The 20,043-nt window shown below is 31.3% G+C and overlaps 1 protein-coding gene across 1 annotated transcript in view; it reads right to left on the reverse strand.

Moving 5' to 3' along the window:
• Positions 1–12,204: 12,204 nt before the first annotated feature.
• Positions 12,205–20,043, reverse strand: part of LOC143046238 (uncharacterized) — a 30,924-nt gene continuing 23,085 nt past the window's right edge. Inside the window, exons 9-13 of the mRNA XM_076219287.1 lie at positions 17,500–17,585; positions 15,438–15,593; positions 14,327–14,456; positions 13,840–13,908; positions 12,205–12,880 (exon numbers count right to left, since the gene is read on the reverse strand). Coding sequence (XP_076075402.1) covers positions 12,216–12,880; positions 13,840–13,908; positions 14,327–14,456; positions 15,438–15,593; positions 17,500–17,585 — 1,106 coding nt within the window. The 3' untranslated portion in view covers positions 12,205–12,215. The remainder of the gene's footprint in view (positions 12,881–13,839; positions 13,909–14,326; positions 14,457–15,437; positions 15,594–17,499; positions 17,586–20,043) is intronic.

Below are 20,043 nucleotides of genomic sequence, written 5' to 3' on the forward strand. Positions count from 1 at the left end.
AGACAACTAAATTACATAGAAAGTGAAAGCAACTTAAAAGTTTGAAAAAAATCTGACAAGGCCAAGGCTAAAAAAAAAGGAACAACATACAAACAATAGTACAAAAAATACAAGAAACCCAAAGTCTATGCAACACGAAAACCACTAAAAACTTAGGGTGATCTAAGGTGCTCCGGAAGTGTAAGCAGATAATACTTCACATGTGACACCCATGGTGATGCTCATGTTAGTACAACCCAAGTTATAAGTCTAATTCAGTTGGACCCATTCGATAAAAAGGGACGGGGTTGTAGTTACGCGATTAATCATCTGTGAAACGAATATTCCATAACAGTCAACCAAATCGTGATTGAGTTAGTGACATTACGAAGGGCTGATTTCAGCTTCACCAATTAGAACTCTTGGTTTAGTAGCTTCCTTGTGGGCATCAAACCTCTATCAAGGAAATCATTAGTGAAACTACAAGCATGGTAATATCGGTAAATATATGCTTTGTATGCAGGCGCTCCTGAAATGTTGCTAAATAAAAATGAAAAGTTCAATCTAAGTTGCTTTAAAAAAAAAACTCTATTATGTTTGCTTATCAGAAAGGCTCAAACCCAAATATATAAAACCCAAACATGTGAAGACCTAATCATTTTAGGAGCTCAATGACCAAAAAGAGACATAACAAATATCCAAATTTATCTCACATCAACTTTGCCGCAGTAAGTCTAAACCTTAGTTTGAAAATAATTTAGAAAATTATCAACGGACACTTTTGTATGTTAGAAATGGCGCACTGACTACGAAGCCGATGATACCCTCGAGAGCGAACTACATCGGCGCGCTTATAAGGTATCACATTGTGGGTTTAGGATCAGCATTTTATTACATATGCGCGTACTTAATCTAAAACAATAAATTCTACAATTCCATTGGTCAAAAGCACTATGCAATATTCTAATTTAGAGGTATTTACTATAAATTTGTTCAAATTTATTATCTTAAGTGATCCTGGTAAATTCCAACAACACTAATGGCATATAAATAACTGAATTGTAAAAATCGGAAAGAGAATAGTATTATGTTTCCTTATTTCACTTAAGTTAAAAAAAAAATTAAGTGACTTTTGTGAAGTTTCGGCAAGGCATAAATATGGAGTTTAATTGTCAAAAATTAATCGTGGAAAACAAATTACGAGTACACTGGATCAACTTTCCGTATCGATAGAGTACTTAATCAGGTTATAATTACTGCTTAATCAAAACTGCTCAAACAGAGATATGAGGGAGAAAGACAAAAACAATTTTCACTTTCAAGAATTAAGTGATGCATATAATGTGTCAGTATTGCAGAAGACTGCACTGTCGACGTACACGGTAATGTTCCAACTTGGGTTAAATTCTGTTTTAGTTTACCTTGATTTCTATCTTTTTATTCAAGAGGGGCGAAAGATAACATAGGGACAGTCAAACTCATAGATTGAAAATAAACTGACAACACCAAACCTTAAAAATAAAAAGACAAACAGACAAAGAATTGTAGAAAAGACACAACATAGACAACTAAAGACTAAGCATCAAGATCTCCACTAAAAAGGGGGATGATATCAGATGCTTCGTAAGGGTAAACAGATCCTGCTCTACATGTGGCTAATTTATGAGAGTTGAACATTGATAACCCGTGTAACCTATACATAAATAGCTTTTAAAGACCACCACAAAGAGTACATCTTAATAACAAATACAGATTTTTCTTTCCTGCAAATCGATACTTGAAAATACGATTTGACTGCTCTATTTAAAGTAAACTACCAATTCGCAGATTGCAATGCACTGAAGAGCTAAAATTTTATCACCACTGGAATAATATAAGATTGTTAATAGACAAAAAAGAACATTCAACTCGCTTCAGGAAAAATAACTTCAAATGTAACATCTAGAAATTGTTATAACAGACACAGGTACAAGAACAACAATACCTAACAAATACTGTATTAATTAATTGTTTTTTTTTTGTAGAAAAAGAAGTCAATCTTGTATATTTCCCTGTAAACAATATCAAGGTTGAACGCCATCAAAACTTTCGTATCAATAAGTTCAATATTTAAAATTTGATCTGGTTTGTTGCGCAAACGAGTTTTAAGTATTTACTGAACATTATAAAAGTTTATTAAAAACCTATATTGAAACACTATGTAGTATGATGACAGTAATGATGGTAATATCAAACTCTGTAGTCCGTGGTAGAATAACAATAATTACCATAATGCTACATACTATTTTCCGCTCTAAAGCAAATAAAATAGGAAAATTCTCTATAATCTAATAAATCTTTGATCGATTGCCGATCATGAGGAAGAATTAACTGATGAATGCCTTGTTCTCTCTCATATACTGAAAAAAGAGGAAGTTCGTGTATGTTTAAGACCAATATTGTCTAAATTTAAAATTATGTTTATAGTGTATTAAATTTTCATGCATTTTTTCCAATAAATCATTAACAAATTCCTGAGGTCAATGATAAATATTATTTTGAAAAAACTTCAAATTTCAAATATGAATGAATAAATAGTTCCGTGTGAGTTAAAGACATACAATAAGACGTGGTATGAGTGCAATTGAGACAACTGTCCATCCATGTCTCAATTTGTAAAAGCAAACCATTATTGGTCAAAGTACCTTCTTCAACACCGATCATTGGTTCACAAAAAAGAGAAAGCTAAAAACGGCCTAAAATATGACTAGTATAAAAACATTTAAACAGGAAAAACAACGGTCTTATCTATATAAAAACGAGAATGTAGAAACACTTATGAACAATACCAAACAACGACAACCAATAAACATCGGTTTACTGACTAAGGCCAGGTGCAAACTAATGCAGCGGGTTTAGACATTTTAATAGGTACAAAGCTTTATCCCTACCTGAAACAATAGTGTAACATCGCAACTTAAAAAGACACACTATAAAATATCAGATGAAATGGCTCAACTCAATCTAAAGACATATTAACAAAAACTGGAAAAATACACTTGACGACAAAATGCTGCCGAACAAACTGACGTACACAGGTAACTAAAAATATTTTTGTTGTAAGGTATACAGTAATGCAGTACAGAAATATATTTTACAAAATAAATAAATTTGTTGTTTATACGAAAAATTCCATAAATTTGAATAATTAAACAGTTCATCATTCCACTATTAAATATATTGGCAATAGTATTTTACAATAATAAGCCAATAAATGTCATATGGTTACCTTCCGATATATTTTGTGGACACAAACTGAAACATCCTACGAGAATGGTACTAACTGGGTGAGGTGCATATCATCACTTTATTAACGAATATTCTTTAAAACGGGATCGCATTGAAATAAAATAGTGTATGAGAGGTAATTTCACAAAACAGAATCCATTATTTTAACAAAAGTAAGATTATGCATTCATTTTAAGGAGAAACATTTATTCCATTAAACCTGTGTTATTATCATTCCTTCATAAGACATCACAGATACACGAATGCCTACACTAATACCAAACGATGTCAACAGGTCAACTAATATTTTCCACAATAGACAGATGACAATTGCTTTATATTTTACAGAACGTTATCCTCAACAATGTGATTCAAATATTAGGATATAAGTTATTCATAAAATATCCTATGCGTTTTAATTTTACATGTTTTTTTGGTTGAAAACTTCACTGAAATATAATTATTTACATAGTGGGATAGTGACCTAGGACGATATATATGGGGTCAGTAAATTCCATATGGGGTGAAAGCGAAGCTCGTTTCCCTAAATGGAATTTAATGATCCCATATATATCGTATAAGATAAAGGCAACAGTAGTATACCGGTGTTCGAAAGTCATAAATCGATAAGTTATCAATTATAAGTCATAAAAAGGTCTCTAGAACATTCGTGCCTCAACACCGTGTTGTTTGTATAAAGGGACATACCACAACTACTAACCGTTTATTAAAATAAGCCCCGCCTACTAACCTACAATAGAATAATAAACACGGTCCCTATGCGGTTGTTTTTGGACAACCATATTCTTTGAAATGTACAGGAGGTAAGATAATATATATGGTTCATACGAGAATATGTTAAAATGAGCACTTGTTGACCATGTTGAAAACCTGCTGTTTACTTAAAAGTAGCAGCTTCAATTGATTTACATGCTATGTGTCGACTAATTGAGTGTAGGGTTGGCTTCTCCTGCAGTTTGGGTCAAATTAGTGGTTTCTACCAAACAAGCGAATATAGCATAATTGATCGACTTTGTCGTCGTAGTACAAGAAAATATATCTGCTCATGCGTTGTTACAGTACGTAACAAATCCGAGTTTTATAAGTCTAGTTCAAAGCAGAGTATTTTCATTTCTCATCAAAATATTCTCGTCCTAACTATCCTTCTTATTTTCTAGCAGCTGGACATTGAGCAGACACCAATTTATCAATCAATTTTCTAGCTTGAAAACAAAAAAAACATATTATGGAAATTGTCGGATCTAATTCTTACAATTTACAAAATAATGAGATATGCCAAATATAACTTTATACAGAATATTTAAAAATTAAGAAATAACATAAAACAACACGATACAATCTAGATAGAAATTGCTTCATAATAGAAGCACGTTATCAAATTATTTTTCTCAGGACAAATCTATTGTTCCAAGATCGCGTGATGAGCAATAAGACTGTTCTATCTCGTTTAACAACATGATTAAGTTGGACAGTAACGGATTGTTGGAGAATATAATCTGATAGATACCATTATGTTAACAAAATTATTTATAGACTTCCATGAAAGTTATATGCAATGAAAAGGTTAAATAAGAACACATTAATTTAATAGAGCTTTTTAATGTGTCTGTTCTATTATAAAATATGTGATAAGATTTTAAGATATGTCCATTCCGTGACTATGTAGCATAACGTATTTTCGAATTAACAGAAAAGGATTTTCTATTGATGACGGCTAAATAGTACTGATCCTGCAGGGAAGGTAAACGTTTTATTGAACACACTCATCAACGATAACGTCCTTTGTTGTCTTACTTTATCAAACACATAAATATATCGCTTTTTAAACCACAGCAACAGTTTGCATCTTCTTTTATCGAAAGGTTTGGGAATGATATATACCAGTTTTGTGTTGACAACATAAAATAATTTGATGATTCTGAATTCAACCTTTACACTGACAAGTCAAACAAACTGGTTTGTTTACAAATTTTAAATCTAAGGGTTTATAGTTAACCAAAAACATGTTTTATAATTCCGACAGAAGAAAAAAGAAATTTACCAGGTCATGAAAAGGACAGCTGTGTGTCACTTGTTGATAGCGTTTGATTTTGTCCGATTTTTAGAAACTTCCCCTTTTTGAATTTGCTTAATAGTTTTTTTTCAAATATTTTTAGATGCGGTTCTACCATGATGATATTTCTGCCACTGCCTACCAATCCTGAGGCGTACCATACGTACAGGAGCAAGTGCTTGGGTTTTATATGTTAATATGTACTTGACTGATAATGACCTTTTGTCGATGTTTTTTTTTTTTACTCTCAGACATTTTAAATAGTTTTGCTTTCTATTCTTTTTTGTGTTTAGTGTTCCCTATATAAATTATTTCACAAATACGTCTTTTACACACACAAGCCCTGTATTTTTTATATTGCAGTACTTCATTTTCAACTACAACCAACTGGATAGTACACATCCGAGTTTCCCTCTGACCCAACATAAAGCTGCCTCTATTTGAATTGTGCTCCATTTTATTCAGTGTTCTATGTGACGGATGTACTAACTTCCTTTCTTTTTTAATGAATCGTCTGCCATTTAAATCAAATATCTTTAACAAAATTGAAAATATTTTGATATATAATTAATATATAAACTAACTTACAGCATATTAAATGCAAACCAAACAATCAATATTGATTTAATAAAGATGTTTTTGGAAGGAAAATGAAAATTGTTATTGCAAAAAAGGCCTATAAATGTGTACAGAGAAAAAATTTTCATGGCATAATAAGTTGTTGACAGGATCAGATCTTTAACAAAGGGATTATATTCCATCTAATAAAAAAAATCAAATACTTTCAAAATCTACATTTTTATAAAAAAAAAAAACAATTATGATATGTGCGCGAATACCGTCATAATATGCAATAACAACTATATATACAAACATTTTACTGTTTGGTAGATGCATATTTCTTGCTTTTCAACTTTTCTAAGCCCTCAGCCATATATCATACATCAACAAACTGTCGTAACAAGCAAGTAAACAGTAAAAACAAGTTGTTGTTACATTGGTATTGTCCTGTTTAATCATTATATCAAAGTAAATAAAAAAAAAGTACTTATTTAACCTTGTTCTACGGTTTTAGTCTTTATCAGCACTATCCTTTATTATAAAACATGACTAAAATGTCTTTTTATATAATGTACACTTATTGTTCTACAAACTGTTTTACTTGTAATTAGACATGTTACAAGGTCAAATGTCTCACGATAAAGATAAGAATATATGGTATGATTGGTAATGAGACAACTCTTACAGAGATCAAATGAATGTGTGTAACGTCTTTACACTAAATTCCTTTTTACTTGTTTAGATTAAAATTTAATAATAGGAAGATATTTTTTGTTATTTTGATGTTATGGTCTTTCTATTACACTACTGTAACTGAGACTACTCTTACATCGGTAATGTCTGCGTAAATATTTGTCTTTATGTCGACCATGGAGTCAGGCAGATGTTTACTAATTTTTCTTTTTTGGGTGTGGTTTAATATCAATTCACTGTGTTTGGAAGAGTTATTCGATATTTTTAGCTGATTTTTTGTTGGTCTTTGTTTCCTTTTAGCTATGGTGTTGGCAGTTTATTTTCGATTTATAAGTTTGAATGTGCTTGTTGAATCTTTAGCATATCTTTTTATGCTGTACGATGGCATGTAGTTATGTTTATAATTGTACCCTTTGGTGTTTCGTAGGTCGTCATCTGATTAACAGTTATTTCACATTTCAGCATTAACTATCCGAAGGACTTTTATGATATGTTTGTGAGTGACTTGGTTCAGTTAATACACCAATAAATGCCTTTAAAAAGGCGTTTAATCCTTATAATTCTTTAAAATTGAAGATAGGGAATATATTTTTTTTACACTCGTTACCTCTATCCCACGTAAATTGTATATCTATGTCATTGAATAGGCCTGGTGCATGAATATATGTGTTGGTTAACGCAAAAATATGTACTCCATGAAATTTGCTATCTGATAAAAATAAACTGCAAACACACTTATTAGCATTCAAACAAATGTGTTTGTGTATAATTTTATTTAACGATTAATGTGCAGTGACAATAAATTTTGTTAACATCAGTGTTATCATCGCCGCCATCTGGTTTACATTGGTTACGAAAAGAAGTTCGGTCAACGTCGTATATCAAAAAAAAAAACATTTAAGATCAACTACCGACAAATTACATCAAGATATTCTCTAATATGCAAATTATATAAGGATTAATGTATGAAGGAAAAAGTAAAATAACAAAAATACCGACTTTAAGGAAATTAAAAACCTCAAACTTATCAAACGAACGCAAGTCAACTGTCCCTTTCGTACCTACTTATAGGCAGAATGTTTTCTTGTGAAATAATAGTTGATAACGTCATTGCTAGCTAAAACATTTAACAAACACACGTTTTAGTGTCCCATGTGGGGCAATATGTTGATGGTTTACTTGATGAACATGGGTAGGCTATTCTACTTGTTAAATTCGTTTCTAAATGTTTTAATTTAAAGACTTCAAGTACAAATTGAAAGATGGTCGTATTCATTCATTGCTAAATAAAAATAATAAAGATTTTTTTAAATTAAAAAAACAAACTGTCGAAAAACAGATAAATCAAATATTTTTATAAGCTCTGCAACATGAATAAAATAGTCTGAAATTAAAATTGAATATATACATAACAGGTATTAATAGATTGACTATATGCACTGTCTGATGGTAAAACTAATTGTATGCACTTTAGCTTAAGAACTAGAACAGCCGTACTTACCTTAAAAATATAATATGATAACTGAAGCAATTACACCATCAAATTACAGCTGCCATGTCGTAATGGCTTCAAGAAAAAACAGATTATCCAAAAGTACAAAAACATTTACTATATAGGGTTTTATATATGGAACAGATTGTCACGGTAAATTAGTCACCTTAGTCATTCTAACAAAGGACTCTTCAATGTTTTTTTTGAAATTGTCTAATCTATAGCGTTGATTTGAAAAAGTGAAACTAGTTCTATCAAAATTAATAACGAGGCAACCGAGAACAATTTCGCCTACTCATAGCTATCTAGGTAAAGAGGACATTCGACGGCCGGCACGATTTACATTGCAACATAAAAAGTTATGGGTAATTTACAGTTTTACCTCATTACGTTTAAAAAAAAGAAAGACGTGAGACAGCAATACAACAACATGAATATAAGAAACACAGTTAGAGATCAACATATATTTACACCAATAATATCAACTGATAATTTTCTATGTTTGCATTTGTTTGTGTTTTTTTTTCTTCTAAGGTAGCAATAAACAGTTAGGAAAAAATACTAAAATTTGCCCTTATGAATTTTACCACCCCTTTTCATTGCTTTCTTGCAATGTCAAGCTTACTGTTTGTGTCATATATGGGCATATGTATGTAATCAGAATCTCTTATAGATTTTATATCTAGTATATAAAATGGTAAAATATAATTTCTTTTTGGTGTATCCATGGCAACAATCTGCATTTATTTGTTATAAAATATTGCAAAAAGGGGGGAAAGATGTCATATATTTCCCCAAAATTTGGCTAAAATTAGAATTTCAATCGCATGAATTAATACCTTTTCTGAAACTGTGTACATACATTATTCAGCAAATCCAATGAAAATCATATGTCTTTCGTCTCATTTTTTTGTAAAATTGCGTCAAAAACTTTAGAAGAAGAGTGTTTGTAAACAGAACATTAATTTCTGGACCGATGGCTGGTTTAGCTATGAAAATACGGATTGTCAAACAGAAAAAAGTCTTGATTGACATTTATGAAGAATGCTCAAACCTTTGTTAGTGAATGATACATACATTAACTCGTGATGAGCTACATAACCTAAACCTTTGTAAGTGAATGATACATACATACATTAAATCGTGATGAGCTACATGATCTAAACCTTTGTAAGTGAATGATACATACATATATTAACTCGTGATGAGCTACATGATCTTAACCTTTGTAAGTGAATGATACATACATATATTAACTCGTGATGAGCTACATGATCTAAACCTTTGTAAGTGAATGATACATACATACATTAACTCGTGATGAGCTACATTACCTAAAACTTTGTAAGGGAATGATACATACATACATTAACTCGTGATGAGCTCCATGATCTTAACCTTTGTAAGTGAATGATACATACATTAACTCGTGATGAGCTACATGACCTAAACCTTTGTAAGTGAATGATACATACATATATTAACTCGTGTAAGCTACATGACCTAAACCTTTGTAAGTGAATGATACATACATTAACTCGTGGTGAGCTACATGATCTAATACTTTGTAAGTGAATGATACATACATATATTAACTCGTGATGAGCTACATGACCTAAACCTTTGTAAGTGAATGATACATACATACATTAACTCGTGATGAGCTACATGATCTACACCTTTGTAGGTGAATGATACATACATACATTAACTCGTGATGAGCTACATGACCTTAAGAGATATACAATGAATAGCACAGCTTTGAAGAGATTTAAACACATTTTTGTTAGAGGTTATTGACGTGTAAACTGTGTCTCTTACACACAAACTTTACAACTTTTGAACTTTATTTATTTTGTGAGTAAATAACCCCAGTTAACATCCATTGAATACCTGTAATGACTTATCTTCTTTCAGAACGATAGGTCATTATTTTGAAGAATCAACCCGGACGATACAAAGTTTAAATTCGCCTCAAGGCATTTCATAATGTCATGTTTAAAGTCATTATTTTCCTGGTTAAAATGCAAACTTTAGGGTGCATGTCTTTCTAACCCAAACGATGCAAACGACTAAGCGCGCGCATGTTTTGATCATTTGTTTCTATCATACGTTTGCAAAGTTTACATAAACTTTGACAAACTATGCACTCGCTAAAAATGCGTCTTCAGTTTGTCGTTGATCGTTTGGTAGAACAAACGCTTCATTTGTTTCTAACTTCACCTTGATTGAACGATGTATTTGTTTCTACGTTGGTAAAAAGTCTGTTTACCAACAACATGTGCATGCATTATTGAAAGTTAAAACAGGGTCAGTAAACACTGATTAAACGATGTATTTGTTTCTCTACTTTTGTTGCGTTTAGAAAACAACAATAAACGCAACACAACGGTTACAAAATTTTGGTTAGAAAGAAATGCACTCTACTCTGACATCAAATTCGGTTGATAGCCTATGTGTGTAGTTGCCAATTCAGGGTTTACTTTATAATGTAATGTGATATGTTTCGCAGGTTAAAGGCAAATGTACATTTTAACTTCCGAAACAAATAATGAGAAGTTGCTTTAGTTTATCGATAAAATAAAGGGACCTTATGTGTGATGAATTTAATAGTGCAAACATTTTCAAAACACTTTCAACCGTAACAATGTTCTTGCTTCATGAAGTTACAGTTATGTTTCTATTTAAACTGGACAATGTTTTCAAACGTTTTTATATAAAGTTTAAAGTGAGTTTTATGACACGTTATAAATTAGCAGGAGGGCATATTTAAACTCGAACACAACAGAAAAGAATATACTACTTTCGTGTGGACGGGAAATGGGGTGTAAATAATGCAAATCTTTGAAAAAAAATTATATTTATTGACGTCATATAAGTTAGATAATGCATATTTTAAGGTTTTTCTTGTCGTCTAACTCGCCTCGGGGTGTCATGATTGCCAAAAGACAGACCGCCCGACGGTCGGACTTTCCTTTGACCAATCCTGACACCCTTCGGTGTGTTATACTTCTAGAAAAACCATGAAAATTCATTATCTAAAACAAAAACTACATTTTAATACTATAGCAAAAACACGACTACAACACCCCGTTAATTCTCTCATTTGCATTGTTTTTCATTTGTCATTTCGAGGCCTTTTATGACTCATTATTGAAGGCCGCACAGGGAGCTATAACTATCAAATTCTGTGTCACTTTGTTTCTTGGGAAGAGTTGTCTTATTGGCAATCACACCACATCAAAACTAAATTTGCAAAAATGGCTTCGTAATCATGAAACTAAAAGTATGGAACACATAATAGTGCTTTTCATTTAATATACAGATTACTGTCTTTAATAAATGTTATATTGTTCTATATAATAAGAATGTTCTTATCCCGGGCATAAAAACAATGCCGTATTTGGCGAAACCTTTTCAACTTTTTATCTCCAGTGCTGTACAACTTTGTACTTTTTTCACTTTCGATCTTTTATATCTGGGCGTCACTTGTAAGTCCTGTGTGGACAAGGCGCGTTTTTGGCGTATTGAATTTTAAACCTGATGCTTTTTGTTATCTATTAATCATGTTTTTCTTTGTCTAATATGTTCTCCTATTTATTTGTATTGTAGTCCTGTAATATTATGTTGTCATTTCAATGTTATATTTAACTTTGCCATTAAAGTGCGAGGTTTGGCATGCCACAAAACCAGGTTCAACCCACCACTTTTATTCCCCTTTAAAAGTGTCCTGTACCAAGTCAGGAAGATGGCCATTGTTATATTATTGTTCGTTTCTGTGTGTGTTGCATTTTAACGTTGAGTCGTTTGTGTTTTCTCTTATTTTTGAGATATTGAGATCAGACGTGGCACGGTACTTGTCTATCCCAAATTCATGTATTTGGTTTTCATGTTATATTTGTTATTCTCGTGGTGTTTTGTCTGATGCTTGGTCCGTTTCTGTGTGTGTTACGTTTCGGTGTTATGTCGTTGTTCTCTTATATTTAATGCGTTTCCCTCGGTTTTAGTTTGTTACCCCGATTTTGTTTTTTGTCCCTGGATTTATGAGTTTTGAACAGCGGTATACTACTGTTGCCTTTATTTATATGACGATTTTCTTCATCTGGAGACATCAATCAATCAACAAGATATTAAACAATTTAACAAATATTATCTTTTAGTAAAGGAGAACCATCCTTTAATATTTTTCACCATACCGTACAAATGTATCCTTATAATGTTTAAATCTGACAAAACAACACATCCAATTACTGCTAACAGAATACTCATCGGAATGGTTCCTATAATCGTAGCACTAGTTCTTATATCGCGTACTGAGATCTTCTTTTTAAATTGTGATGAGAGGGTGTTGATGTCAACCAACAGGAACTGTCGAATTTCGTCTCTGATCTTCTGAACATGTTCTATCGTTAAGTTTTTATGGTATTTATGATAGCAGAAAGACCAGCATGTCAAATCATTCGATTTTTTAGAATGTCTCGGTTCTGTAGTCCCCTCTGCTGTAGGCGTAGGTTCATCGGAACAAACATTTGTTGGTGAGGAAGTACATGTAATTCCTTGCGATGCAATCACCGTAGTTGTGTCAATATGTGAAGTAGGGAGTATAGAGGTCGCTAGTTGTGATGTTGTCAATGCCACCGTGTCGATATGTGAAGTAGGGAATATAGAGGTAACTAGATGTGATGTTGCCACCGTGTCGATATGTGAAGTAGGGAGTATAGAGGTAACTAGTTGTGATGTTGTCAATGCCACCGTGTCGATATGTGAAGTAGGGAGTATAGAGGTAACTGCTTGTGATATTTTTATTGTAGAACCTATAAATACAGAGAACACAAGCATCAAATATGCAAATATGTCATAAATTACTTTATAAAACAATTGTTATAAGTGTACCATTACATATTTAAAACTTTTCCGAGTAAATAAAAAAAGTAATCGAAAAGGAATCGAGTTGATATGACCAACGATAATCTGTTTGTCGCTATTTTAAGAAGACGTTGTTAATTTCAGTGACAACAGGCACGCGCTCCCTTAGTTTCTAGCAAAAAATTTTTTTATCACCCGACTGTGCTGAGAAAGGAAAATTACCAGTCAGTAAGATCAAAGGACAATTTCGTAAAATAGCGATAATTGCCAATAAACAATAACCATAGAAATATCTAAATGAAATAAGTGTACAGTTTCTTTTTCACTTATAATATTTTGGTTTCAATTTATTGTTATATACTGCTTTATACACTGGTATACTCTGTATCAGGGGAGGAAGTGATTAATATTTTTTGCATCTACACAGATCGAGCACACGGTGGTTTAAAGTGTTTTGATATATTAGTAATTAATAAGTGAGTTAATCTTAAAGGCTTTATATTTTGTGATGCTTATATCTTGTAGATTCATTTATGATATGATACAAATGAAGGTAACCAATAAAATCGAGAGAAACGCAATGACTCCAAAGGAGACCACAAGGTAAGCTTTTCCCGCTATGTGTGAGATATTCTTATTCAACATGTATTCGGGTTTTCTGTTCTCACATACTTAAGGACTACAAAACAGAGGTTTTCGTACAATAGACAGAAGTGCATCGCTTTTTTTTGCAATGAAACATTGTGGTTTCACAATGAAAAGAAATTCGATAATTTCTCTTATGAAGACATCCAGTCATAGCACTTCTCTTAATACATTGAAAAATAGCTGTGGTCAAGATGTTGCCAATACAATTTCATTAAATCAGAAATCGGAACACGTTGAATTTATCTTTTTAGAATCATACCACTACTGTCCACTGCGCTGTCGTGGTAATATCCGTATATCCCAATTCTATCTGCAGTAACATAGTCTTCTGTGAATTTAAAATCATATGAGTAAATTTATTGGATACTAAGCGCACAAGTATTCAAATGTCATTTTCAAAGCACAGATACTAGACTTAAAACAAAGCACAGATACTAGACTTAAAACAAATCACAGATACTAGACTTAAAACAAAGCACAGATACTAGACTTAAAACAAATCACAGATACTAGACTTAAAACAAAGCACAGATACTAGACTTAAAACAAAGACTTACAAGAACACTGAAATGCTTGAAAACATATGTTCAAAACTTGACAATTGCTGAAATTTTGATTTTTGAAATTTGAAAACAGAATTTATTATTATCTTATAGGGTGCGCACTTTCGTTATATATCTATATCTTAAAAGAATGATACATAGGGAAATAAGTAATTATTCAAATCAATCAAATAATCAACCTACCAGAGGGTTGGTATAATATAACAAGACAACGAGGATTAACAGGTAGTGTAGTATCACTTGTGTAGATTGTCAACCTCAAACATGATGTACGCAGCGGTTCAATCATATGTAGTGTTGAAGCATCAAACATCTGTATATGAAACATAGATATTTTATTATATTTGTTCATCAATAGATTGTTATTTATATACACGTTAAATAGTAATTATAATGAATCCTTTTCTCAATTGAACATTAACAGTTCTTAAATTAAATCATATTGTGACACCATCTATTTTAGAGAAAGTCCTTTACGCTAGGTGATAACTACTAATGCTTCTGAAATACTTTTGAAGGGAGCGATAAAGTTGTTGGCATTTTTGTCAGATTTATTTACTAAGTATATACATGAAATAAGAAGTGGTGGTAATTATTTGTTTCTGTTATTTACAGTTGTGTCAATTAAATAAGTGTTAAATTGAAATGTATGTTTATATAGTTTTGACTGGTGGATTCAAATTATGATCCTATTCAATATTGTATATATTATTTAACAAAGATGCCATGACCATTCTCTTTTATTTTTGTTCATTTTAAAATAAATTTCCTTTTGTCACGTGATTTTAACATGCATTTTAATATTCAAGTAATTAAAACTATAAAGTCTGTCATTTATAGTGCGGTTACATCCTGAAAAAGCTTTATTACTATTTAATAACGATATTATTTACTATAAACTTATCAGTTTTTGACATCGCTTTCCTTTGTGATTCACTATCATCTTACTTTCTTTTGTCTGTCTTTCCGGTTTATTTTTTAATCAGCTTCTGTTGATGTTGATGATGTTCCACGTCGTCCCTATTTTTTTACAACTCAATTCAACTAAATTGTGTGCTTAATTTTTTTCCCTTTCCAAGAAAACATTTTCTTCAACTGGGGATTTATTTATTTCTTAGGTTGAAAAAGTGTATACAATTTGAAATATGTTATCTGGTCAAATTGTTTTGTACCGAGGCTGCCTCACCGAAACTATGCCGGGTGTGAAAATAAAAGTTAAAAAAAAGATTAACGAATCTGGTCACACCATATGTGAAGTTAAGCAGATTTATGCTATTCATAATGTTGTTCTTACCTGTGGGTTAAATTCAGTATATCTTTGAAACGACTCACTAGATGAACAACTTTCTCCGGAATATTCAAATGTGAAATTGCTGATTGCAAAGTTTATTTTGGAGATTGAGATACCAGTTATGATTTTATCCTCACTTGTTCCATTTCCAATTTCAACCTTCAAAACAATACGTAGAGGTTAGTACTAAAAACGATTAAGATCTGACAAGCATCTTCCAAAACAAATTATTTGTATTCATAAATGACCAAAGAAAATAAAAACAATATTTTATAAATCATATCATTTAATTGATTGGCTTGATTTTTGGTGTTTTAATGTCACTATTAATCATCGCATTTAGGCTATTTCGTGGCGAACAGTTTTTTATTGATGGAGGAAGCCGGAGTGCCCTCAGAAAAATACCTACGATAGGAAATCTAACAATCCTAGTCAATAGAGATTGGAGTCGAGTGCACCCGCACGAGCGGGGTCCACCTCACAACCTCAGTGTTGACTGGCTAGTGGATACAGTAGTAAATACTTAGACCACTCGATCACCCAGGCCCCTATATCATTTTAAAAGAAAAAAGTAAAATCATAAAAAAAAACTGAATTCCAAGGAAAATTCAAAACGGAAAGTCCTTTATCAAATAGCAAAATCAAAAACTCAAACACACCAAACGAATAGATATCAACTGTCATATTCCTGACTTGGTACAGGAATTTTCTTATGTAGAAAATGGTGGATTGAACCTGGTTTGATAGCTAGCTAAACCTCTCACATGTATGACAGTAGCATCAAATTCCATTATATATACAACGATGCGTGAACAATACAAACAGACATAATAGGTGAAAATGTCAAAAATAGGAGTACAGTCGTCAACATTTGTTATAATCTAAATCACAATAAACTCAAACAAATATTTAACAAAGAAGTACAAATAGGCATATATCAAATTTATAAATTCATTCGTTGCTTTCTTATTTTTGTATTTTATGGATGTATGTTAAATCAATCCATAAAGAATTGACAGATTTTGAGTACTGGGACCGATTGGTTAGATTTACATTAAATTGATCTTTCAATGTTTTGAGCCGCCTCACGGGATTTTGAATTATGTGATTTCTTGGTCGTTTTCATAGTGAGTATTTGATTACTAGATAACATATTTCATGATGATTCTATTATTTTATAATTGAGGACTGTATTTAGGATTGTTTCATTATCTCATTTATAAAAATAATCAATGATTATGTGATTATATCGACAAATATTTTTGATTATGCGATTATGTGATTTTTTTTTTTTTTGGACAACCCAATGAGGGGCATCAATTTTTAACTAAATAAGGAAATTATGTGAGAAATAGACACTCTCGAGTAGACATATAGGAACGGAATGGGTGTATAATTCTATTTTTCGAGTAGACGGGAGTGATGTTCTTTGTATATTTAAGAAAGAAACCTTGCAACATCTCTTTGGAGGGAAATCATTGATCTGTTTCTGCAATCATTTTATATCCTTCATACAGGAAACATATTGGATACAAATTAAAGTTGTAACAACGAAATGATTCCATAGAAACAATATGGCTATATTTTTATCAATAACTTGATGGCTTTTTTGTTACTAGTTATCCACCAACAATGAAATTGAAGAAATAATAATTCACACAATACATGACATGATTTACAAAATTAATTGAAATTGCATTTTGCATTACACTACAAAAACATTTTAATTTTTGTTTATGAATCTGGAAATTTCAGATTAAACCTGCTTTGAAAATAAGAAAACATAATTTGAAAATCGAAATCATAAGTTCCTGCTGAATAAAGTAAAGTCTATAATTTAAGTATGACTCTTAAAATTTTAACATCACCACATCATAGGGATAGAAAAAAGTACTTACGAATGGTTATTATATGTTCATTGTACTTACATATAGATTTCCAGTGATTAAACACTTAATCAAAATATTAAATGGGACTCTATGAAAACTGTTTGGATTGTAAATCTCTTTTACTTGGATTAAATAAAACACACCCATGAGTTGTCTTTCAATTATCTGGAACATACCGTGAAAGTTTTTGAATGGTTGTTATCTGCCATGTTTACCTCTGTTTTAGAGAACATAACACGTGTGCTGTCAAAAAATGTCACATCTGCAAAACATGGAAAATGGTACATTTCAATTCTGTGACATATCTGCATTGTATGTTTTTGAGTTGTTGAAATCGTTAAATAAAATACAAGAATATGGCATTAGCCCTTACATTCTCCTGAAGCAGCCTTGTAGTCAGTCATACCACAACCAAATGGCACAAATTATTAAAAAAAAACAACTGTAAACCTCTTAATGGAGGAATATGCAGGTTTGAATAATATACAGCTGACTGTTCAAAATATCAACCTCTTCTACTTATGAGGAAGTAGATGAACAATGAACAAAGATAATAATCAAATAAAGGTACCATACTACTTTTACTAGATATAAATAGATATAACAACGGTAACCACTATCTTCTCCGGGTTATTCTCTTCAAGACAATATGTAGCAAATATGAAACGACGTAGGCAGCTGTTTTCGTCATAGATAGATAGATATAGGAAGATGTGGTGTGAGTGCCAATGAGACAACTCTCCATCCAAATAACAATTTAAAAAAGTAAACCATTATAGGTCAATGTACGGTCTTCAACGCGGAGCCTTGGCTCACACCGAACAACAAGCTATAAAGAACCCCAAAATTATTAGTCTTAAATAGGGATGTCAATAAATCTGAATTTTAATACTCGGATACTCGGTCATGATACTCGAGTACTCGCGAGTACTCGGATGAATCTTAAACGTCTATCGAAAAAATTAGATTTTAGGTTGGATGCAGTGTGTTTGTTATAACCTTTCATAAACATATTAACGAAAGACAAACGTACAACAAAAAATAGCTTGATCCTCTGTTGTTTTTTTTTTTTGTGTCAATTAAACAATGAATTACCGACAGCCGTATCTAAAAATCAAAATAGAATTATTATTTGTATACGTGTTCATGAACCATTTTCCTATAAACTCCTAAATATTTGCATATTTAGTCCGACAAAGTAGATAATATATGTATCGTCTGTTCTTGAGGAGTTCGTATTTTTCATAATTCGACTTGATTAATTTACTTGTGTTTTTTTTTTTCGAGTTGTTCAGTCTTACTTTTTCTGTATTTTGTTTTTGCAGTATCGTTTGTCTGATTTTTTTTTTGCCATGACGTTGCCTGTTTATTTTCGACTTTCGGGTTGGAATATCGCTTTCGTATTTTTGCCTATCTTTAAATTGTAAATTAAACAATTATAGTTAAGTTTCAAATACAGAGTAATTAAATTAGTTTAAATGTACATCTTCTCATACCGATCACGTTTATATAGAAGTTTTGATTAACAAACAAAGGTAAGTCTTTACGGCTTGTCATCTGTTAAGTATTAATCCATGAAAGTGTTGATCAGTGTGCAAAAAAATGTCTCTAATCAGTTGCGTAGGGTTCACCGCAGGTCACTTTGATTTTGTTCTTGTTTAGAAATATTTTTTTTGTAATGTGTTTATTGGCAAAGAACTACATGTATATTAACAATAGTAAATAAGTTCATAGTACATCAGCAAAATCGAGACAAGTACATAAAGTTGATATTTTGTATCCTTCTATAAACATATAATATTATTAATTATAATTTGAAAAAAAATAGAAAATCTTAATCTGAGGTAGCATGGATTGGGTAGATATTTTTATACGTGAAAGTTAACTTATAAAATCATTCTATTAGTTGGAGCCAGGGGTTCCAGCAGGTGTACGCTCTTTGCAGTGGTTTATTTTTATAGAATATTATTTTTTCAATAAACAAATTTTCTTTAAGATAATTTTTTAAGGCTATACTATTTAATTGTCCACATTGCATTTTTGTTTTATATATATAGTATTTAGTTAATAGTATTATGAGATTTCTTATGTAGTTTTTTTCTGTTTTTTCTAATATCCCAAATAAGACAATATCTAAATTAAGTGGTAGTTCAATTTGGACTTTTGGATATATCCATTTATTAAGTTCTTCCCAAACATCAAAAACTTTTGGACATGTCCAGAATATGTGTTCAATAGTTTCTATTGAGTCCGAACAGAAAGTGCATTTATTGTTTTGTGAGACTTTAATTTTGTAGAGTAATTTATTAGTTCCCAAAATTCTGTGATTAATCCTGTATTGGAGCCACTGTAATTTTGAGTTTTTAGTAATGTAAAACGGAAGTCTGTATATTTTATTCCAAATAATATTATGTCTATTTAAGATTAATGACCACTTTTCCTGTGATGTGATATTTGTTATTTTTTCATTTAAAACATTGTACATGTCTTTTGATCCTTTTGTAGATTTCATAAAAATAGAAATAGTAGTTGGTATAATTGGTCCATAAGGCTTGATAAGCTGATTACTTTTAATATTAAGACTTTTCATATAGGAATGAACAGCTGACATTACTCCTTGAAATATAAGAAAGTTTGTATCAATATCATATGTTTTTTTAAATTCCTGCCAATTCATTAAATGTCCATCATTATCAATTAAATCATTTATTAGCCAGACG

Source organism: Mytilus galloprovincialis, chromosome 9 (genome assembly GCF_965363235.1).
Source record: "Mytilus galloprovincialis chromosome 9, xbMytGall1.hap1.1, whole genome shotgun sequence".
Taxonomy (NCBI): domain Eukaryota; kingdom Metazoa; phylum Mollusca; class Bivalvia; order Mytilida; family Mytilidae; genus Mytilus; species Mytilus galloprovincialis.